Source organism: Empidonax traillii, unplaced genomic scaffold, assembly GCF_003031625.1.
Source record: "Empidonax traillii isolate 1590-97213 ecotype Southwest subspecies unplaced genomic scaffold, ASM303162v1 scaffold471:size1368335, whole genome shotgun sequence".
Taxonomy (NCBI): Eukaryota; Metazoa; Chordata; class Aves; order Passeriformes; family Tyrannidae; genus Empidonax; species Empidonax traillii.
In genome coordinates this window covers 1,117,275-1,141,654 of record NW_020955664.1, presented here as the reverse complement: position 1 = coordinate 1,141,654, position 24,380 = coordinate 1,117,275, and the positions used below count along the sequence as shown (strand labels likewise).

Genomic DNA, 24,380 nt, shown 5'->3' with positions numbered 1-24,380 from the left:
GCTGCAGTGAGTACATATGCTAAGAGTGGAATTGGTTATCTGCATGATCTGGGCTGGAAGCTGATTTCTAGTTGCAAAATACTTGGTTTGTTTACGTTCTTTGACTTTGGTGCAGATCTCTTGCAGCCATATCAGATTCCTAGTCCCTTGTCCAGGTGCTTACTTCTGTATTTGGCACTGGAAAGATATTTACAGATTTAAGAAGCGAGACCAGAGTTCAAAACTCTTTCTTCTTTGGGCTACAATCAAATTCCCTCTTGTTTATATTCATTCTAGTCTTAAGTCTGCATTTCTTTTCTACCAGTTTCATTAGGAAATATTTGCAATGACCCTATCCCAGCTGCATCCTTTCCCAGAAAAAGAGAACTTGACTCAGCCCAGGCTGAGGACCAGCAACCAAGGTCTTGCACTCCCAGGGTGAATGATCTAATCATGGAGCTATTCTATGGCAGACAGACATGCCAACACCAACTATTGTGCTGAGCTTCTGGGTTGAACTGAGTGTCTGCTTGTGTTAGGAGTGGTCTGATAGGCTTAACCTCATCAGGAACATTTGCAGGAGCCTGCCTCAGGCAAGAACATGCCAGGGTGTGCATGGCAGCCTCTACTAAGCAGTATTAGGAATTTTGCAATAGAAAATGGAGATAATAAGTTTTTAGGAACTTTAGGACCAAACTTTTTGGATTTTAGGTACTTTAGTAGCTTTTGAACCTTTGTACTTGAATTCCACTTAAAACCATTTTTAACTATGGTGGGCAGTCTGGATGCTATTGTCATGTTCTCTACATGTGTATGCACATCTGGATACATACAAGATCAGAGAGAGGGATACTTCATTTTTCCTGACCTGTATGAAAACTGCTAACCTCCCCTCACTGCATTTTACTGCAAGTTTAATAATAATAATAATAATGACAATAACAATAATAAAGTTTTCTCCACAGTGAAGACAAAACCTCTGAAATATAGGGCTCAGGGGGAGTGAGGCAGTTTCCTGTGAGGCTGACATATCCTCTCTTCCTTTCACATGTTGTGAGGGACACAGGAACATCTGTCAGATCCTTTGTATTTGGTCTTGCTTCACTAGAGTCCCCTGCAAATCTCTTGGTGATGTAGCTGGCAGTAAAATGTTTGTCTCTTGTCTTACATTTAAATTCAAATTCTCTCCCTCTTCTACTTCCATTTGTCCTCCCAAAGGGATGAGGTAATTGAGTAAAGCTTTCAAAAATAATTGTCTGTAAAATTATCTGAATCCCAGTTTTTCATAACAGGTCAGAATTGTCTTTGCTGGGGAAATGCAAAGGCTAAAGGTTTAGTTTATGTTGAATTACAGTCAGTGTAAACTGTTACCAAATTCATTCCTGCATTCAGGTTTAGGGGTTGCTTATGTCTTAATGAACATGAGCTTTATGAGCTGCTTATTATTACCATGGTATTCGTATAGATATAAAATCCCATATGTTGATTTTTTTTTTCTGCTTCTCTGTGTTTCAGGACCCAAGGAAACTACTTTTTGCAACTGGTAAGTCTGTTGCAAAACTGAATAAGAAAGTTTGCTGCTTCTCATCATTACTCTTCAGACAAAACTTTTTGATTCTCTGTTTGCATGCTCCATTTGTTGTATCTCAGCTAGCTTGATTTCTTTGTGTTAATATAACCTGGGTTTGCTTATCCAGTAGTCAGGAGGGAGGAGTTACAAAAGCCCCGTAGTAGCTTGAGCATCATCTTCAAAGCTGTTGTTGTACAGATGAGTCAGCAGAAAATAATTAGTTTCAAACAGAGATTCTGCATAATTTTAAAACCAAATTCCTAAATGATCCAATTTCTAGGAAAAAAAAAACCAACACCATAACAGTGGAGCAGTCTTCTTGCTTCAGCTGGTTAATTTAAGGGTTGGTTTGGCTTCAGAGCAATGTAAACTGTTACATGGGAATCAGGCTTCAGCACTCATAAAGAATAAATAGACAAGACATTTTTGGTGCAGGAATTTAGAAGGTAGCAATGTTTGGGTATGGAGGGGCAGACACCAGCCTGAGATCTAATGTTTCTCAAGCAGGTAAAGATCCTTCCTGACGCCATCACACTTTCACCCTTATTTAGATCAAACACAACTTTGTAGCATTTAGGACACGGTCCAAAGGAATCTGAAGAGACAGCAATAGATGGGGTTCTAGATTTGTCAACCCCAGAAGATGTACTAGAATTAGCAGCTTGCACAAGAGTGCTTTCCAAAAACCCTAGGAAAGGTTTAGATCAGTTGAGAGCTGAGGAAGTGACAGAGTGACATAATAGAACTTGAGGTATAAGTGGAAGCAGGTTGGGTAAAGGGTGTAATTAGTGAATCAGTAGTGGAGGCTTGAATGAGGGTAACTGGCAGGAGAGTGTTAAAGATGAGAGGGGTGAGAAACAAACCAAGCAATTGAGGATTATATTTAATATCATGTATAAGGGAGAAGGACTCAGTATAAAGAAGCAGCAAGAGGCCTGATCATATTTTGTCCTGGCTTGTGGGGATACTTGGAGACCTCTCCAGTTGAGAGGCGGAACTCCTTTTACTCTCTGTCATGCAGGAAAGTAGTGCACTTTCAAAAATTTGGGGACATTGTTGCAAAAAGCAGTGATTCTAAATCATCTTTAAGTTTGAAATTATTCAGATCACTCCACATCCTAACAACTAGTAATTATCACCTATTATTTGCCCTGAAGGATCACCCCAGCAAGATTTTGTTGCAATGGAACATCTGCAAATATGGAAGAAAACCCTGGTTTCTTCCCAGAAAGTTCAGAACAGCAAACAAAGGAATAAGGAATCAGAAGGATTTATACTGTGGTGGCTTTTCAAATCGGTTTAGGAAATAACCTCCTCGTATCAGGGTGTGAGGCAAACTGTGGGAGGAACAAGTATTCAAGAATATAGTTAGTGAAGGAAAAGAAATATGGGCAAAGAGGAAACACTAAAAATGCCCTGATAAGCTTGGGCAAGATTGTGAATGATTTCAGTTTGATGGAGAAGAGAATTAAAAGCTCAATGTAAAAGGTGACCTGTAGTTTAAGTGACAGTGTAGAAAGCTGGATCAAGTGCTGTACTGCAATTGCATTGGAAGTATTAGTGTAAGAGGGGAGATTCATTGCACGCTACGCATCAAAATAGGTTAAGAAAGAAGAACTGAAGAAGGAGGCAGTGGACAGAATATATATGTATTTTTATTGCAACTGCTTTTAGTTGTAATCTTTCAGTGAAGGAGTGAAATTAAGTTTTTTATGCAGTCCAAGATGAAAGTTCCATTGGTTGTAGGGATGGGATTTTTCCTAAAGTTTGTAAAATTGAGGAATGATTTGAGATGTATCAGATGTTGGGTATCAGATTTTCAATGTGTGGGTATTGAGAAGTTTATAAAAAGATAAGATTTGAGATGTCTATTGGTAAAGAGTCTAAAATCACAATCAATTATTAAAAATAAGGTTGCTTTTGTCATTAGGATATGATCCTGTAGAAGATCATGGACCATTACAGTATGTGGTTTTGCCATTTACATCCATGAAAGCTGGTTGGGATATTTGTATTTTGACACTAAGTCAGCATTTGTATAGATTTGTGCTTGATGATTGACTTGACTGACTTTGTTTAAACCCAAACATGTGGCTTTTAAGGTGACCAGAAACTGTGCAGAAATACTACCATTCTGTGAGGATTAAAAGGTACTGATGTACCGTTTCATAGATTTTAGGATCCTAATTCTTAATTCATATTCTTAATTCCCAGGATGGCAGTTTTGAAGATAAGATGCTCAGAAAAATGGTAACTGTCTTTAGACAGGCGATTTACTGTATTTATGGGCAGGATTCTGCTTTAGGATGGGATCATAGAATATGTTGAGTTGGAAGGCACCCATCAGGATCATCGAGTCCGACTCCTGACCTTGTGCAGGACACCTCAAGAATCACACTGTATGCCTGAGAGCTTTGTCCAACATACCATGCAGTAGAAATAGTTGCTTCTCTCCTTTGGCTTAAAAGAGGTGTGGATAAACTAGTCCTGATGAGAGTCTGCATTGGAACAAATGAGTCCAATTGTTAATATTTTTAACCTTTCCTTGTCAAATACTGGCTGCAAATCACTCTCGCAGACCTTACTCTATGGTCAACAATTTCAAGCATTATACAGTGCCATGGAGATTAATTTTGGGCTCTTCCTCATGCCAGAATGAAATAGGTTGGCAAACAATTGTAGTGGCAGCTTGCATAAAAACTGATTTGCTTGAGATTCTGTCCCTGACCAGATTTTTAATTGTCATGATCTTAGTTACCTGCTTGGAGACAGATGTCATGAGCAAAAGATTGCAGCAGCAAAGACTAATACAAAATGAGTGATGCATGGTGAAATACAAAGGAAAGGGTAGTTTTTTCTGAGAAGGTGGGAAATTACATAACAACTCTTCTTTCTTATCTGATTTGATACATGAATTGTCCTCAAGAGATAAGTACATGCAAGAGTTTGATTAAATCATGATTTTACGTCTAATTCCACTTTCTTAAAAAATTATAGTAGACAAGTATACCTTTTCACCATTCAAATGTAATTTCTTATGTCCCTTTTAGTTCCAGGTCTGACTGGAGTCATTATGGTGTTAGTATTATTCCTAATGTGTACAGCTTCCACGTTTGCCATCAGGTAAGATGTAATCTGATCGTTATGTTGAAAAATGCCATTTCAGTAATCATACTCTCCTAGTGATTAGAGTGTTAAAAATACCAATTTTCTTGCCCTATTTTCCCCTAGCTTGCAGTAAAAATAGCACAGTGAATTTCACATTAAAACAATTAGAAAACTTGATTGAATTGCCTTCTGAGAAAAATACTATTTGATGAATGTGCTCAGTTAAAAATGTGGACCTTTTAAAAATTCAAATAGTACCTTTTCTATTTTTTTTTCTGTTTGTAAACTAAGCATATGGAAAGTTCTGTCCAATGCATAAATTAAGTTCTCTGGAATTAACTAAGATGATATCTTAGTTAATTGTAACAACAAACTATAAGAAAAACAGTAACAAGAACTCCTCCCCCCCACTCCCTGCAGTGAAACAAACTGACACAAAATTATGCTTCTTAAGTAGAATGTTGCTTTTTAAATTTCTGCTTCTGGTTGTTAGATATATTCTCTTTAGTGTGAATTACATTCCAAACAGCAATGCAGTGTTGGCTCAGAGCAGCTGATGGGATTTCTAAAGGTTTAGTCCTCCAATGGGTTCACATTCTGTACCAACATTATTGAACACGATAGGAACTGTGAGTGATTGGTACCTTGGAGGATTTAGAACAATGTTGTTCTAAATCCTCCAAGGATTTAGAACAATATTGATAAAATTTCTTGATTCTTAAAATCAAGAATTTTTAAGGCTTGAATTCTGCAAGTTAATATATAAAAATAACCCCTTCATTTTTATAGTGGTTAAATTCAAAGACTGCTCATGTAAATACATCATCTTAATTCAGCCAACATGGTAGGATATATTAATTATGTATCTTCAGACATTAATGGTGCTCCATTGATGTGAGTTAGATATGTGGCTTTGAACTTTGTTGAATTAATCTGTCTTTCCTGAGTAGAAATGTTATTGGCAATGTTATCCTGTGATTTGGGATAGTAGTTCAGCAAATACTTGTGCATTTTCAGTAGACAAGGCTACTTCCAGGGTTGAGATGTTTGTGAGGCATTGCAGGCTACAGAAGTGCAAGATTAGGCTTCTGCACGAGATGTCAGGATGGCTGCACACTACATAGTCCATACAGATGGCTCTACTTGCAAAAGAAAGGCAGTTTTGGGAAGATAGAAAAATAGCGCAATTACTTCACTCTGCAGCAGTAAGCCAGAACAAAGTCCTATTTTCTTCAAGGCCATAACAAAAAAAAAAAAAAAAAAAAGAGAGAATATGATGTATTAATAATTGGGAAACTTAGAAAAATATAGATGGTAGTAAACATATTCTTGGAAATAATTTTACAACAGCTTTTGAAGTTACATGCTTTTTATTTCCTTCCACAGTTACTGTAAGTGCAAATGCATTCCCAGCCCTCTTCTGTTTAGCCAGCAGAATCAAAGCTGTGAAAAGATCATCTGCATCTCCTGTTCCTTTAGCAATAATTTTTATTTATCCTGGCTTCTCTCTCAAGCATAGAGCTCAAACTTGTCTTGATAGTATGTTTTCCTAAGGAAACAAACTTCTGAGTGCATCTCAGTGTCCTTTTTTAATCTCTTTCCCTGTGTATTCTCATGTGCCCTATGGTGGCTGAGCATACTGTATAGTCTTAGGAAAATTATTTGTAAATATTCACTGCCTATCAGAAGCTGTATCAATAGAAAGATTATTGAATTTATTAGAATACTGGATGTATCCGTAGGATACACAGTTTAAAGATACAAGAAATGCATAATTATCGTAATGTTGGAAAATATGTTTCATGGAGGTTCAAGGATTTACATCCCCTTAATTTAAGGAGGTAAAGTTCAGAGGGCTTGCTTACATTTTGGGGAATTTTATACATGTGAGGAGCAGGATTTTATAGTACAGTTATCTGTAGGAGTGCTGAAAGAAGAATAAAATCCTTAACTGGATAGAAGCTGACATTTAGATGTATTCAAGACATGCACAAGAAGTGTATGGTAACTTTAATCAGTAGCAATAATTAGCTCTTGAAAGCAATACATCAGAAGCAGTCCAGGAATTGACTTTTTGAAAAATTGGTGTGTTCTGAAAAAGGTGCTCAAGTTGCAATAAAAATTTAATTCAGTGTCCAGCTTTTGGTATGAATTTAAACCAGAGCTCCAAGACCCATCCTTGTCCCTGCCCATAGCATGGGGCAAGGAACTAAGTGATCTTTAAGGTCTCTTCTAACTCAAGTCATTCTAGGATTCTATGACCTGTTTCAGGACTGAGGGTAAATGTTACTATTTGTACCTTCCAATTGTGTTTCCACTCCCTATACCATCATTTATTTTCCTCTTACTGATGTTTACTCCCATAACTTCTTACAGATATGATGAGTGACTACATGGATATGCCTACCAGGGTGTGAAGAGCTAGAAATGGTTTGAGCAACTTCAAGGAGGAAAAAGCGTTTACATAGTGCTGACTGGGGGAAGGATGACAGGGTGGAAGGGAGATTTCAGAGCCCCTTGCTGTTGCTGGATACCTCACTTTGCTTCCTTTGTTCCTTCCTTGTTCCTTCACTTGCTTGGATTTTATTTTGGTAACCCTTAGATTACCAATTTTTTTTTTTCCTTGAAAAAGAAAACAAATAAGTCCTGTATGCACAGACACAAATGCAGTATATGTGTCAATTGTATTGAAGTGAGGGTAGTTAGCTGGTTATATAGAAGAGGGGAAAAAATTCTGAAAAGAATTAATTTAACTGTGTCAAAGGAATAGCTTTTCAAACGATATTCTCAGAGTTTAGGTTGTTTTTTATTTAATAATTGGTTTGGCTTATGAATGGGAGCAGGTTTTGGTTCTGGAAGGGATTCTCCTACCATGCTGTGTAGTGTGAAAGGTGTGTTTGTGTGCTGTGAAGTAGGGTATTTTCTTAACCATTTAGTTGTTGTTGTTTGTTGGTAACTATTTTACTCAAGCAAAAATCAAACAAGCTTAACAGTAAACAGTTCCAGATGAGTATTTTCTTTGGTCTTGGTTCTTTTTATTTTTCCTAACAAACTACTGATGAAAAGAAGTGCGCTTTTCCTTTCACATCTCCCACTCTCACAGTGGTAATGTTCTTCTTGTCCCTCGCAGGACTATCAATCCTAGAGCCATACTTATGTGGCCTCCTGTCCTGAAAATTCTATTACTTTTGTTTTTGTTGCCTTCTTGCTGTGGTTTCTGTTACTCCTGTATCTCCTCACACTCTATACCCTCACAAGTTTTTTACCCTTCTCACTAGCCCTGTTGCTGCTGTCTGTGCTACCTGTTTGTGTGTTATAGCCTTAGAGAAACATTAAATTGTATTGGGGTAGGCAGAATGCAAGGTGATGCTCACTGTAAAGGGGTTGAGTTTTGAAAATGCAGATGGAGGAACTATTCTAGCTCTGAGGGTCTCAGAGATACTAACTAGAACCTATGAAAAAGCAGTGAAGTCTCCTAATTTCAGAAGAGTTCTTCAACTGTCTCTGTGCTTCTACATCCCTATCTCTCCTTGTCAGCTTTTTACTTCTGTGCCAGCCACTTGTCACTTAACACTTAATTGCGTGCAAGTACAGTGTACCTGTAGGAAAACATGCTGGGCTTTGACTCTTCTACATGACTATGTAGTGTATAATGATGTCCTGTGTACACAGGTCTGTTTTTAATTAGCAGCGATTCCATCTAAGTTGAAACAGCATTGAACTGTGGTTTATTCTTTTCAGGGTTTCAAACTATGACATCTTCTGGTATACACACAACCTTTTCTTTGTCTTCTATATGCTGCTGATGCTGCATGTTTCTGGGTAAGTAAATGGAAAACACTGTCTCTTTTCCTGAAGCACAACCAAAAAGAGGAGTTTTCTTGATTGCTGCCTTTCCTGAGCTTGCTTGTGCACAATGGGCCAACTTTAGGCCAAATTTGCTGTCCTCTATGGTTTTTCAACAGGCGTTCATTTAAATAAGGATCAGATTGTAGCTTGAAGAATTGTATGTGCTACAGCCAACTAGCACAAACTTCTTCACTTTCAATATTATTCCTTTTTACCAGTCCATTTTACCAGTGTCTAGTGAGAAATCAAGAGAATATAGTTTCTTTCTCTGCCTCCTTTTACCTTTTAACTGAGACAAGAAAGTGAAGTTGCTCATCCCTTGCATTTTCCTCCCTACCTTCCATTTGCTAGTTTTTCTTCTTGTTTTCAAAAACATCAGACCAGTGTTTACGTGCTGATGGTCAAGACTGTATCAGGCACAAACAAGCCCATCTCTATTGTGAGGTAAAGCAGCTTCCACAAGTTACGATATATGTCTGCATCGGTTGAGGATTGAACTAGATGACCCTTAGAGGTCCTTTCCAACCCTAACTATTTTATGATTCTATGAAAATCTGGGCCATTAATGTCTGTGAAATTTCCTCTGTGGATGTAGATGCAGAGATTGGTATAAAGAAGGGAAGGTGTATTTAAATGAGGTATATTTCTGCATGTCATCAAATATCTACTGAAACACAGGGTGCTTTAATGTGTGACACTGAGCACCACTGCTTAAAGTAAACATGGAGAAGTCTAGCAAGATCATGGGAGGAATATGTTGTTGAACAGAAACATGCAGCCTGAGATCTGGTGAATTGAAATAATGAGTTCAAAATAATTGAAACTCCTGGATGCAATTCCAGTACTCTGTGAGTTTGGGTGTTTTTTTTTTTTTTTTTTTTTTTTTTTTTTTTTTTTTTTTTTTTTTTTTTTTTTTTTTTTTTTTTTTTTTTTTTTTTTTTTTTTTTTTTTTTTTTTTTTTTTTTTTTTTTTTTTTTTTTTTTTTTTTTTTTTTTGATTGTGTATGTTTTTTGTTGGTTTTTGTTGTTGTTGGTTTTGGTTTTGTTTTTGCATGGGTTTGTTTGTTTTTTCTTTTTTCTGTGTGTTTGTTTCTGTTTGTTTGGGGGGGTTCTGTTTCTTTTTTCTGGGGCATAACTCTTTTCATTGCTGGGAGAAGATAGATATAATGTGTTCTCTTCATCCTGGGGCAGAATGGACTTTTTCTAAATTATTCTTGACAGGTGTTTTTCTGACTTCTTTAGAACATCTGGTGACTGAGATACTCTAATCTCCGTAGGCAATCTGTTCCAGTTATTGCCTTTGGGATATTTTTCATGTCCAGTTTAATTAATCTCCTTCACTGCATTATCCTTTGCCCATTGTATTCCTAACTATGCTCCTTTTACCAGGTTTGCAGACCAAGGCTGCAGTAATACACCAAGCATTGAACAGACATCTTCTGGTACACAGCCTCCTTAGTATTGAATTACAGAGGCATTCAATGCAAATCTAAAAGAACTGAGTGTCAGTTAAAAATTGGAGGGGAATGAGTCATGGAGAGTGGGAGTCAGTTCAAGTTTAAGATGCCTAAATGTGGGTCTCTCCATGTTTTCTAAGTGTCTTTCTCCCATTATAGTTTATTGAGTTCTAGTAATACAGTCAACGGAACCCAAATTTCTGTTACAAAGATGTGCATTCAAGTGACCTGGATTGATTTCTAGACTCCATTAGTGATAGTGCTAAGATCAAGAGAAAGTGGCCACAAGTTGTATGAGGAGTGATTTGGACTGGATGTTAGGAAAATTTTCTTTGCCAAAAGAAGATGCTTTAGAACAGGCTACCTAGGGAAGTAGTGAAGTCACCAGCCCTGGAGGTATATGAAAGACTTTCAGATGTGGTGCTTAGGAACATGGTTTGATGATGAACACAGCAGTGGTGGGTTAATGGTTGGACTCAGTGATCTTAAAAGTCTTTCCTAACCTGAATAATTCAATGATCTCTTCTAAGAAAGAAGGAAGCCTAGATATCCGCACCCAAATTACTCCTGTGTGGCATGTCTTAGAGAGCTGCAGACTCATGGCCAGTTATTTTACAGAACAAGGCATCTTCTGTGGCTGAACTGTGTAGACAGTTTGAGTGAGGTTTTGCCTGTCTTAGGAGTAAAGTATTTCCACAATATTGCTGGATTCTTGTTTTGTTTCGAATTGTTGTGGATGCTTCTTGCGACATGACTCTGAAAGGTTTTAGTGACTTAAGACTTGGTGCATATCTACATTCATTTATCTGTCTTTTACATCAGTAGTAGCAGCAACAAAAATTGATTTATGTAAAGCAGAAGCTTGGTGTTTCTAGTACCAGTGTAAGGAACTGTAAAACATACAAAACCTTTGGAGCCAGATTCCCATCTGATCCAAATTTGGTGTTACTGTGGTATTACTGTGGTCCATAGAAGCTGAGAATAAGGCCTTCATGCTCTCACTAGAGTTATTCAAAGACTTTTCTTCCAAAGGGTGAAAATTCTTATGAGTCCACCCACACACTGACCTTTAACAGACCCTTCAAGTAACTTACCTTGAGCTGAGCAGCAGAAGTTGGATGAGGAGATAGGAGCTGTGCAGTTCCCTATAAAAACACTTAGAATCATTGATGTCTAGTTTATAAGCTTTAAAATCTTAAGAAATAGTGATATGTATTTTCCAGCTCTATCCAGAAGTGAATTTTGTCTCTATTTTGGGCATGGAAAATTGGAGCAGAGGTTGAGGTATGGCCTTGCAGATTCTTCATACTGTGCTGCTCAGCCTGTAGCACATTTTTACATTAATGTCTCATTTTGTCTCAGACATCTTTAGCAAACAAAAAGGGGTATCTCCTACTTCTGGACATCCATACTGAGTTTTTATATATTCAAGTGTTGCGTCTAATAAATACATGAGGATACATCTTGGGTTTCTTAAGAATTGTGCAGAACTCAAACTTTCTGGGAAGTGATCTTGGGTGTGTAAGACTTGCCTTTCCTTGACAAATTCAGAAATTAGAGTAGTTGCAGCTGCTGTTAACAGGCAGCTTTGTCATCACTGTTTGCCACTCAACATGTTTGTAATAGTTTGACCAAACTAGAGATCACTGGAAGGGATGCTCGTGTTTGCAGCTATTCATGTCTCAAGGAAATCCTGTTTTGGATGTTCTGAGAACATAGAAGCTGTGGGAGCTGCTGACAGGCTTGCACACAAGGTTGACTGCAAAAATATTGCACAGGCTTTGACTTCCAACTAAATCCGTGAGGCACCATAATATTTATGAAGCAGGGAACTAGTGTAATGCCAGTGGTATCTGTCACTTTGCAAATATGTGATGACCAGCAGTGATGGCAGATGCAAGCGATAGGCATGATCAAGCAGTAAATGCAGGCAGAAGCATGGGTGTAGGTGCAAGGACACTTCCCAAATGATTCTCCTGGGGTCAGATGTGGAATTTAGAGTGGGGAGGTTTAACGTCCAAGCCGACATTGTTCACTGGACCATGTGGGAAGCTTGTTACTGGCTGTCAGGATTGCGTTTTGGTAGGGAAGATTGCCAATAGCTTGTCAGAGCCCATTTAAGTTGGGAATATTGCAGATGTCCTAGTTCTCTCTCTTCTTGTGAATTAAATTCTATTACTGCTGCTGCTGTGTGATGAGGAGAGGAGGAGGGAGTCTATGTCCTTATGTTTGATTGCATACTTAAAATGAGCCTAGTACTCAGTGGGCATGTCTCGCCAGACATTGCCTCAGTATACCACCCAGCACCATCCTGTTGAGGTGTCATTCAACCTTTCATTTAGTTGATGTCTTATTATTATTCCTGCTTATGGATTTACTATCATCAAATCCAGATTTGGAGGCAAGTAGTACTTCTGAGGAATTTTACTTTTACTGTTGTCTTTTCTTCCCTGTTTCCAATGATTCATTCATGTGTTGAGATATCCCAGAGTGTCTCAGGTTTCCAATTCTTTCTTCAGAGTTTCTAGCTGCAGCTGCAAAATTCTTACTTCATTTTACTATAAATTTAGCTTAGCTTAAAAACAAAACCCAAAACATCTAACCCACAAAATAGTTTGCAAGGAAGGTTCCTTGGCTATCATGCAGGACTTCCTTTTTCCGCTTTATCTGACAAGATTATGTCCAAAGGAGAAAACTGTAGGATTGTGTGCAAACCTGATAAACACCAAGTAGTAGGAACATTCCTGCAGTTTATGATTTGGCAACATAAACCGCTTCTGCTATAAGACTGCCTTAAAAACAAGGCTTGCTGGCTGTGGGGAGGATGAGTGAAAACAGCCAGCCAATGTGAGATTGAACTGGAAATGTGATTACTTATTTTTTTGCAAAGTTCCCACAATGTTTTCCCCCTTTCAAGCAGTGTTAAGCTTGAGGCTGTTCAGTATGGGAGTGCCAAGTGCACTGGAAAAGATAAACTTTGCCTCTAGTGACAGGAGGCTCTATTGTTGCAAATCTTCAATCTCATTGAAAGTCCTGCAAACAAATGGAATAAAAACTCTAACAGAAGATGAGGCCTCTCTGAATTAAGATAAGCTGTTTGTTTCTTACTTCAGTGTCTTTACTATTCTTTTTTTCCCATAGGGGAGTGCTCAAGTACCAGACCAACTTACAGGAACACCCTCCTGGTTGCTTTAATCCTAACAAAACGTCCCGACAGAATCTGACTGAGCCAAAGGCTTTTGAAGAGCTGTTTCCTGACTATACTACTGAGCCTTTCCCAGAGGACTTACCAGTACCGGAACCTTTTGTACAAAATCACTTTATGAGAATTTGTTCCGAGGAACCCAAGTTCCAGTCACACTTCCCAGAGGTCTGTATGATCCGACATTTCAGGTATTAGAAGCCTTGCCAAGTCTTTCAGTCAGCCATAACCACTAATTATTGCTTTTCCAGACCAGATGTTTTAATGATGGAAAATATTATTAAAACCTTTTGAGGCATTCAAAGATTCAATGGGGAAAAAACAATCTGTATTAAACCCTGAACTGCATTACAATGTGATGCATAGAATAGGGAGGGTGAAAAAATGTCAAGAGATCAGCTGTAATGTTATTTTTGTACGACATAATAAGAGATGTATTGGTCCTGCTATAAAAGGGACTTTAAAATTACAGCGTAGCACTTCAGAGCAAACATTTATATAACATTTCATAAGGTCCCTTTTGTAAACATTGTGTGACAGTAGTTAGTTGAAATAATCAAGCTCCATTTGTTCTCTTTTTTACCATGCAGATGCAAGCCCTAATACTCATTTCTGATTTGAAGTTGGTTGCGGTGTGGCTTTTATGGCCTGTTGTTTGCAGACAGGCTTGTTTTATGTGTGGCATGGGTAAATGAGTATGATGACAGCAGGCACAGAAAAGCCTTTTTCTGTTTTTCCATTTTCCTTTTGTTTCTTTATGTTTTGTGGAAGCAGCTTTTTCTTCATCCAAATTTTCTCTTTTCTTCTGAGAAAAGATCATTTGGGCTGTATTATAAGTAGCCTGAGGAAGCTTGTGAATATGGAGTTCACAAGTCCAAGGCCCACCATTCATAATGGTCCCTTTAACAGACCTCACAGGAGTTTCTCTTTATTATTATCCTTTTTTTTCTCTTGAACAGTTATGTCTCTTAGGAGCTGTACTGGAGCATGTAATCATAATAAGAAATAGTTAATTCTACATTGAATTCCTCCAACAAAGTTCTTTGGATTGGTATTTTGTTGTGGTGATACTCCTGAATTACAAGCATCAATGTATATCTGGCTCCATATGACCCACAGGACAGTAAAGAGTCTTAGGGACTTAAGATGCCTGCTTTGGAGCCATTTATGGGTAAAGAGTCATGGAAGGAGATGGCCACTCAGTGTTCTCCTGGAAGCTTTGTAAAACTATTTAGGACTTTTTTGGGTTTAGAAGTGTTGTGATACCAAGATTAAAAAAAAAAAAAAAAAAAGGTTCTCTGAGCTACTAAAACTTTTAAGGCTTTTTTGCTAGTTGCAATCTACTAGTCGCAAGACAGTCTGATACGTAACTTCAAAAATTGGGCAGTAAAGATGAATGAGGATCAAGGGCACTTCAATGCCATAGCTTGAGTGACTGAGCAGATGTAGAATTAATAGTTAAGTCTGCCATAAGCTATTGGTAATTGACTCTTAGGATGAGATTTAGCTGAGCAGCTGCACATGTCTCCATCTGGAGTAGTCACCCAGGGCTCTCTGTATAATTGCTGCAGAGAAATGGGCGTTTCCAGGACATTTTCTGTCAAGCATACATATCTTCCATGAGGGCGAATGAATTGTGATTCAAAAGTGCCCATTTCTCTCTGTCTATGATTTTACACTTGTTTAATACAAACATAAATTCTATGGAACAAAAATGAATCTTTCTTTGGTTTTTACTTGAGATGATTATGGAAGGTAATAGTCAAGGAATATTGCAAGACAGACTGTGTTTTTCCTTAATGTAAACAATTATACAGAACTCCGGTCTGTTACATTTTGAAACCATGTATGTACTGTGTCTTTGCTGCTGAAACCACTTGCAATCTAACGACATAAAACTAGAATAACATGGTAGCAATTGAGGTCATTAGCATTTTATTCCTGATGAGTTTTAGGATTGAAATTCCGTGTGCTTGTAGATGATGCTTCTGGTTAGACTGATTAAGGCTTCAGAACACATTGGAATTTTTGCATGGAGAGAGATTTGGAGGTTAGATGTGAAATGAGGTCCTGCAAGCACTCATGTAGTTAAAAGTCCTTGAGGTGACCTATTTTTGTTCTCCCATAGACCTGGTTTTGGATTTCTGGACCTCTGTGCTTGTACTGTGTGGAAAGGCTATACCGCTACATCCGCAGCAATAAACCAGTCACCATAACTTCGGTAATAAGCCATCCCTCCAACGTCCTTGAAGTAAGGATGGTGAAAGATGACTTTGAAGCAAGGCCTGGTCAGGTGAGTTAATACGCCCCTAAAAAAACCACTGCTTTCTTGGAGCATTGTCTATGGGGATGACTATCAATTTGTAAACACTAGCCCATCACTAAATGTTCTGAAAGGATCTTTTCTGCCATTTTATTTCAGTATGTCATTCTACACTGTCCAAGAGTGTCTGCCCTGGAAAGCCATCCATTCACCCTTACAATGGTAAGAAATACTGCTCTTTTCTATAGTTTCCCTTTTAATAGTATTTGGTAAGCAAATGGTCTTTATTTCTTTCAAGGTGAAAATTCTCTCCAGAAGAGCTTATGTTTCATTTATGAGGGTACCAATGAATGTGAAATGGCATGATTATTATGTATGACAGTACTTGATACATATTTAATTTTCTCCACAGTTGAGAAAGTGATAATGGGAACTTTTTTCAAAGTCTTCTACAAGTGAAAACCAATAATAAATAGATGAATAAAATCTATGTGATGTTGATGATTGTTTCATAAAAGAAGTTTTAACCTTATTTGTAGACCTTAATGAAGAATGAGCACAAATTGTAATGAACTTTGTCATCTTTCCTCTTCAATGAGAAGCTATTTCTGTGAATGCCTTTTCCAAAATTAGAAAAAACATCAAGTTTAAAAAACAAGTTTCTAAACTTATTTTCTGTTTTATTTTGTATTGAGGTATATTGATGACTTAGTGATATAACAGTAAAGTCATACAATATTTGGATTATTACTTACTCTGCTCGATTGGTCTAGAATGGGAATGGGGCCTCTGGAGATAGACAGGAATAAAATGAAATTGTATATAAATGTACCTGAAGTTCTTCAGGAGCACACAGTGCAGAGACCTGGTAGGTGCTGCTAGAAAATCACTGCACTGACTGACTATGTTGTTACAAAAGGAGAGTTTTTAGAACAGAATATTAGTGACAGCCTTTTCCTTCCAAAGGGAATAGAGGCTTTCAGATTTTCTGAATTGGATGTTCTTTTTCAAGAAGACCATTGAGATAAACATTCACATTTGATTCTTTTCTTTGGACTGATAACTGATACTTCATCCCCAATGAGTTATACCTAGTGTTGTGGAACAACTGGAATGTTTTATTGCTACCCAGAATTCAAAGAGCATAACCACTACTGCTGTTTCTTTTGTTGGATAATGATAATCCCTGGGTAATTTTTCTACCTTGGTTTAGGAGCATGGGACTTTGATCCACAGCAAGAACAGCAGGAGGAGTGTATGTGAGGCTTTGGGCACTGGAAGTGCAGTGCAACAATGACTGTAGCACAGCTGAGGGAAGACTGCAGTGTTCTTCCTGGCGCTGTTGTCCTGCTTAGAATCATAAAGAGTACTTTGGGTTGGAAAGGACCTTTAAAGGCCACCTAGTCAAACTCCCTCTGCAATAGGCAGGAAATTCTTCAACTAGATCAGGTTGCTCAGAGCCCCATCCAACTCATCCTTGAATGTTTCCAGAGATGGGGCATCTACCACTACCACTTCCCTGGGCAACATTTCTTCCTTATCTCTGGTCTAAATCTCCCCTCTTTTAGTTTAAAACCATTACCCCATGTCCTAATGCAAGAGTCTGCGCTAAAAAGTCTTTCCCTAGGCACTATAAGATGTCCTGTTCATGCTGATGAAATATCTCACTGTGCCTGGAGAATGTTTGAAAGAAAAAAAGTGACCAGTTCAGGCACATCGTTATACTTTTAACTGAGGACAAGAAGCAAAAGTGGAAACGAAGGGGTGAGTCAGTGTGAAAGATATGTGCAGATATTTTACTAGTCCCTTCCCTTTTCAAGGTTGTGTAATATTTACAGTTTAGCTCAGTTTCTTACATAACACTAGGGTGGAGGAACACACAGGGAGGCTGTGTAAAGGCCTGAACCCACTCCGACTGCACTATGAGAAAGCTCCCACATGTTTCACTTTGAGCCTGAGGGAGCTCTTAATTGTGACCAAGGGCACATTAGGAGACTTTATTCTCTTTGCAAGCTCCCTTCAGGTATTTATATCACTGATAAGATACCCTTGAGCATTCTGTTCTCCAATCTGAACAGTCCCAGCTCTCTCAGCCTGTCTTCATAGGAGACATATTCCAGTCCGTTCATCGTCTTCTTGATTGGACTCTATCCACTATGTCCATGTCTCTTGTAGTGAGGAACCCAACACTGGACACAGGTCCAAAGCATGGTTTGGAAACCAAACCATGGAAAGCAGAGGAAACCAAAGCATGGTTTCAGCAGTGTTGAATCAAGAAGGATAACTTCCCTCAACCGTCTGATGGTGTCACTTGTACATTCTGAAGTTCAGACACTTGGAGATCTCAGTTTTCTCTCATAATCATTGTGAAAACTGGCTTTTTTTTAAACTTCATTTTTGAAGTGTTCTTCTATTGGTTTTTACTCACTAGTGACTTTATACTTATACTAGTATGACTCCTGGTCTCTGTCACCTATTGGAAAGTGTGGGAAAGGTAATGAAGAGATGGCGTAACATCTGGGATTCCTGTAGGTGACCTGCTGGACAGTTCTAGGTAGTGCATAATGGGTTACTCACTTCATAGTGTCTTCATTGTTCCACTGTCTTTGATTTCACTTTAACAAAAAGTTTTCTTTTAACATGTTTTATGATACTTTTTTTACCAATTTCTATACATACAATTTCTATCAATAGAAAGTGTTTGTTTCCTTTGACTTTATTCTGTTTGCTCTTCATTTTAACCCGTATGAACAAGAAGAGACTAAGGCTTGCAGTTTACGGTAGCGTTGAGTTTTTCTCCATCTTATGTTTTCCTGCTGGTACTGAGTTCCCTCTCTTTCCAGACACTTAAATGTGTTAGTGGTTATTTGTAGCAGCATGAATCCATAGTACTGACTATTTATGACTCCATGCTTCCTTTTTTTTTTTTTTTTTTTAAATTTTCTAATGAGTAGCTTCAGGAGTAGATTCCTGTTTAGAATATATATTAGTGTCTTACAATAGGAGTCACTTTTTCTACTGTGTTTTTGGAATTTCTTACATATTAGCATGCAGCGATTGGTAGTAAGCCTCATGGAAACAGCCTTGTGTTTTGCAGATGTTAAGTGCTTCAGAAGGTGTCCTAGGTTCTCTCATGCAACCTCTGCTGAATCTACTACGGAGTCAATGCACAAACTCTCACAAGCTGCAGTTTAGAGTAGACTGGTGTCTACTCCCAGCAGATCACAAAGCTTGGTGACCTTGTTATTTCAGTAGTGTTGATTTTCTTGTGGCAAAGGAAGGTAGGAAAAAAATACATCACTTCACGTAGAACTGTAATAGACCTTGAAATAAGGGCAGAACTATGAGGTGAATTCTTCGAAATTTGGAGAAGGCTCAAATCTGAGGTTTGGTGAAACTTTTGCTTTGCAACAATAATCTATAAATACTGGATTGAATAATCTGTTATTTCAAAGTTTTGATGGTTTTAGGTGTCACTAGCTGCTGTCATGCCCTTGTTTCCACTTGGACATGAAATCTGAATATCCTGAATTTCCTTTAAAGATTTTTTTTTTAATTGACACATATCTCAAGTTACTCCTATTGATGCTTAGACACAAGTGGCTTGCATAAACACTTGTTGAGCTTTGTGTCTATGTAAGATGTACTGTGCATGTTGGCTGATTAGTTGCTTTATGGATAGAAGAGGCAGATGGTTTGGAAGTTGCACATATAAAACAAAAAATAAAAATAAAGAAACCACAGCAAAGATCTCAGTCTTGAGATTCTTCAGATCTTCCAAAGAGTTTTGGATCTTCATTCAGAGTCTATATCCTGGTTCTGGCAGCGGGTAAGCAGTGATCAGCTACCTGCAATAAGAGGTTTGAAACATTCTTTGAAAGGAGAAATTTTGTCCTATATTACAATGTACTCCAACCTCCCCTACTTCAGACTTGCTTTTAAATCCCCTGAAGTAGAACCTGGAAGGGTCTGGTAAAAAAAAAAACATCCAAGAAGTTATCTCATTTTCTGGTTCTCCATCTCTTTGTGCAGATGGTTAATATAAAGCAGATCACATCAAGAGGATTTGTAGTGCCACATCTTTCCTCCTTTCCTTCCACATACAGTTCTGTATGAGGAAGAAAAGAAAAACTCCAGAGTGTCTTGAATTCTCTTGTTATAGAAACGCATGATCAAATTCTTGCTATGTCACTTATGGCATGTACCATATTAGGGGGGTGGTATATGTGCATTTTTTTACATGTCAAAGCTGAGTTTTTAGGACAAGATAAGTTTTGCATATGCAGATATTCAGATCCACTCAAATCCAAGTATGTATTATTGAGGAAGAATACTTTACCTGATTAGTACCCAAATTAAAATTTCATAAAGTAATTATTACTGAATCCCAGGCAGAGAAACTCTTAAATCCATTAATCATCTCAGAATAGGTAGAAGAATTACTTGGAAGAGATTTCTGAATGTACATTACAAGTGATATACTGCATGTAAATGACTGAGAGCTATTACTTATTCAGAGATTTTCTACCTTTAAAGTTCTTGGTTTGGTTTGATTTTTTTTATTATTATTTTTATTTATATTTATTTTAGATTGAGTTTTCCTTGTTACCTCTACACCTCTGTTTAAGTCCATTTGGTATCTGGATTTAGGCATTATGGGATTACAAGGTGGTGGCCCTGATCTGTACATTTATGTTTTTGGGTTTGATTCCTTGTCAGAAAAGTCTCAGCAAATAATACAGGAGTATAAACAATGTTACAAGTAATACATTTGCTTTTGTAAGATAAAACAGTGTTTTGTAGGTCAGAGTTGTTTTTATTCCTGTGTAATCCAGGGTTCATTTCAAATCAGTGAAGATATTAACAGTGTAGCAGTGAAGTTTTAGCTCTAAGCTTCTTTTAAGCAAGACATTTTGTGTTGCACAAGGAGATGATGGAGAAACATGTGTCCTGCACTGTAAACTTAAGAAATAAACTGTCCAAAACAGGAAAAGCCTAGGGGCCAAATTCTGAAATACTTCATAAAAAAAAATGGACAAGTTGTTGGAAGTTTGCCTGAGTAAAAAGTATGTAAGGACATCAAGAGCTAAGTTCACACTGTCAGATAAATACAATAAAAACAAAATCTAACATGATGACATTCTAATAAGATTTGTTAAATATCTTGTGCAAATAGTTATGAAACTTGTCTTTGTGAGATGATTTGCAGAGCATTTAGGGAAATTATGAAGTATCTTGCTGGCAAACTAAAGAAATCCCTAGAGCTTGTCTGCTGTTCGTAGAAGTAGACTATCTAGCAGCTGTTTGATGAAGAATTTAAGTAAAACAAAAATAGAATAGATTAATATTGCAGATGTCTTTAGTACTTCCTTAGACTTTTTTGTTTAGTTTGGGGATTAATAGTTTTGGGGTCTGTATAAAAACCCTATGTAAACCCTACCTTTTATTTAAACTTTAAAATCCTGGATGAAGGGAACATAGAAATTGTTACATTTGAGTTCACTAAATCCCAATTTCTCCTTCAGCAGACACTTTAAACAGAAGGTGGCAGATTCTTCTTAGAAGTGGGAGGTTTTTTGTTTTGGTTTGGTTTTTTGTACTATGAAAGTAAATTTACAATATATGATGATCATCTATTGACTTTAGCGGAGAAATGTGTTTTCTCCCATCAAGAGGTGGTGCTTTTAGTTTAGCTGCTAGGTCAGGTTAGAGAAAGGAACTGCAGGAGAATGTCAAAATGAAAAAAAAAAAAATCCAAAATCCAAACAAGCAGAACCTTTAAGCATGAATACTATTAACATGTGGACAAAAAAGCAGAGGAAATGAAGTCCCTTGCCTCTTGCTGTCCTAAAATTAAGACCATCTGAGTGGTGGGGATCTCTTTTTTAGCCTGGCAAAATACTCTGTGTGCTGGCCACGGGATTTTGGAGGGACAGAGGCTTCCTCAGGATGTTGGTGATCTGACTGGAAAACTTATTGATCCTTTGATGGTTTTTCCATTAGTGCCTCACATCACTGGGAGCCAGTTAGCAGGAGTCTGGAGTTGGCCATAGTTTTGCTCAGGGATGATGGAGAATGAATCTTTTGTGCCATTCAGTTTCCTTGTTCATCTGTTGTCAGCTCAGTGCAGTGTTGCTTGGCAATACGTCCATGTACCTTTGGAGGACTGGGAGAGGCAGCTTGGGCAGGAGCATTGTTCAGGGATGAAGGCTTGCATCCTTAGCATCTGAAAGGTTGTGATTCGGTATTTTCCCAAGCTAACAACTCAGATTGAAACGTTTTACTATGTTACAGGGAGCTGGACTCGATGATCCCTATGGGTTTCTTCGAAGTTGTGTGTTCTGTGATTCCGTGAAGTGTAATGTGTCTGCTGGGGTGAAAGGGCAGCAGCAAGTTTTTTGCTTTGGTTGAGCTGCAGAGGCAAAGAAATACTGATTAGTCTGTCAAATTGTATCTTTGTAGTGCATCCATAACAGCAATAGAATAGCAGTTGGACTACTACAGATGTACTAGAAATCAAAAAAAGAAATTTCATGTTATACATTCAAAGATCTATGTATTTTATGCAACATTATATGTATTTTACAAGTATTGTTCTATTTATAATTCTAAGGTAGCTGTTACATTAAAGATTTGTATTTTCCGTTGGTGCAAAAGTGAAATCAAGGAACAAATGGTCATAGATTCAGACCAAAGGAAAACATAGATCGTTTTGAACACTGAGAGAAATTTAGCAATGGAGACTGCAGGGACTGAAGCAGCAAATGCTAAACTACAGACTCACGGGAATTAGTGGGTGTGGGTTTGTGGTTTGTGTTACAGAGCAAGTTAGACCCCAGATGACCAGAATGATCCTTCTTGGAACTGCAGCTGCCCAGTGATGCATCCTGCAGTGTTTTGGTGTGTTTTTTCCACTAGCTAGACTGGAGGTGTTTGAGGTTGTAAAACAAGGAGTAGATGGGAATGGAAAGTAAAAAGGAAAAATGTATATGTTTCTGCAGCTGGGCTGCTTACAAGGAGTTGGCTGTAAAGCTGGGAGGGCTCTGGCTTAAGCAATGAGTATTCAAGGCATGGTGGTCTTGCCTTGATCATCCAGACACCCTTGATACTTAAATCATGTTCCCTGGTTAGGATTTCCCCACATTCAGAGATGTTATAATGTCTGCTGATGTCTGCCAGTTAAATTAGGATAGCTGTAAGGCCAAGTCTGTAACAGGGAAAACTTTTAAACAAAATCCAATCTGTAAAATAACATGAAACAGAAAAATAAACAGATTTTTTTTGAAAATCTCCAAGCCTTTGAGGGGGAAATATGTTTAAAAGAATAACTCCACATAGTAACTTTTTTTCCTCTGAAATTTGCTTCTTATGGGATTAATTAGTTAAAACAGGAATAGTCCAGTGTAACAGAGTTCACCTCTTATGAGTCAGACTGAAGTCTAGCTACTATTTTTTGGCTACCTTTATATAGCATGCCTGTGTTTGTCATCACTTCTGTTAATTTTCTGATGTCAGAGTGAATCATTTTAGGAATGTTTATATCAGTTCTGTATGAAACCAGACAAGCTACAGCTTACTGAGCTTCTGAGGTTCACATTTTGTTGTCAGTTGACAAAGTTGAAAACCTTTTATTTCTTTTATTTTTTTTTCCTTTCAGAGGAGGGAAAATACATTGGTTGTGTTTCTTTCTTCTTATTTTTCCCCTCATTTCTGCCTCTTTTCCAAACATGCCAAGTCTTTAATGTGTTTTCTTGATCTAGGTAAGGGTTCATCTGAGTCTGGAGTAAGGATGGGCTGATGATTTGGGGTTTGTAGTGCAGCTGGTCCCCACTGGCAGGCAGTAGCATGAAAACAGGGTCTCTGCAGTGTTTCCAGTCCTGGCCAGGATATCTGCAAATCCATATTAGGATCATATCATGGCTTTTTCCTCAAAGAGAAAGCCTTCTTTGAAGGAGTTTTCTTTTATTTAATAAACTCCACAATGAGCTTTTTAATTACCCAAATCAGACACTTTGTACTTCCAGCTGTGGCACAGATCTTTTTTGTGACTTTGGGCACTATTCAGTCCACCTACTACAGCACCAAACTCAGAGGATAGTGTTTACTGTAGTACAGTATCTCCACAGGAACTTGTAAGGAGATTTATTTGCAGAGCCATAAGGGGATATGTAACTTGGGCATCTCTTTCATCTCCTTTCTTCTGATAACAGATATTCTGCAATGTTATCTTAGTGCATGCATTAGCATTTCTGTGACAGCCTGTAATCAAAACCTAACATCTCTCCAAAGAGGCTTCACAGTTCTTATGGAAGAGTAGTTCAGAAGAACTGGATGCATTCAAGAATTAACTTTCCACTTGCTTGCTAGTTTTCTGACTCACCCCACTCTATGCACCCCAAGGCCTAAAAAGAGTGTTTTAAAATGTTGAATTGTATTTAATACCATTAAAATAAATTCAGTAATGTTTGTCCTGTTTCTTGTCTTGGACTTGATTTTTGACTGGGCATAGATACCAGTGATGTTAAATATTCAGGGTACTCTAAGCTGGGGGAACAGATGCTCATAACATAGTTTTCTTTTGCTATATGCTATGCTCTCATATGCTGATTTCTCCATTGCTCGTCACCTAGAGGAGATTTTTGTACCCATATAGAATCATGGAATGATTCTGAAACAACTTGTGCTCCTGGTCTGTTGTCCTGTCTCCATGCATGGTGCTGAAGACAGGAAAGCACTTCCATCTTCTCTATAGCTATTTTTTATTTCTTTGAAGACAGTGATCTCCTCATTCCTTCTCCTGTGTGGGTTGCACAAACATGGTCCCTTTTTGACCCCTCTTTGTATGTCAGGTTGTCCAATCCTCTCATTGTTTTGGTGACCCTTTGCTGGACCATCTACATGCTTTCTCTCTCTTGAACTGAGAGCGTTTCACTCCATGTAGCCCATATGGGCA

The 24,380-nt window shown here is 37.9% G+C and overlaps 1 protein-coding gene across 2 annotated transcripts in view; it reads left to right on the top strand.

Moving 5' to 3' along the window:
- The window catches only part of NOX4 (NADPH oxidase 4), a 101,554-nt gene that overhangs the window by 14,278 nt on the left and 62,896 nt on the right, over positions 1-24,380 (top strand). For both annotated transcript variants that reach the window (XM_027895817.1, XM_027895818.1), the window contains exons 6-11: positions 1,495-1,522; positions 4,600-4,672; positions 8,399-8,479; positions 13,104-13,332; positions 15,293-15,457; positions 15,587-15,649. In XM_027895817.1, coding sequence (XP_027751618.1) covers positions 1,495-1,522; positions 4,600-4,672; positions 8,399-8,479; positions 13,104-13,332; positions 15,293-15,457; positions 15,587-15,649 — 639 coding nt within the window. The remainder of the gene's footprint in view (positions 1-1,494; positions 1,523-4,599; positions 4,673-8,398; positions 8,480-13,103; positions 13,333-15,292; positions 15,458-15,586; positions 15,650-24,380) is intronic.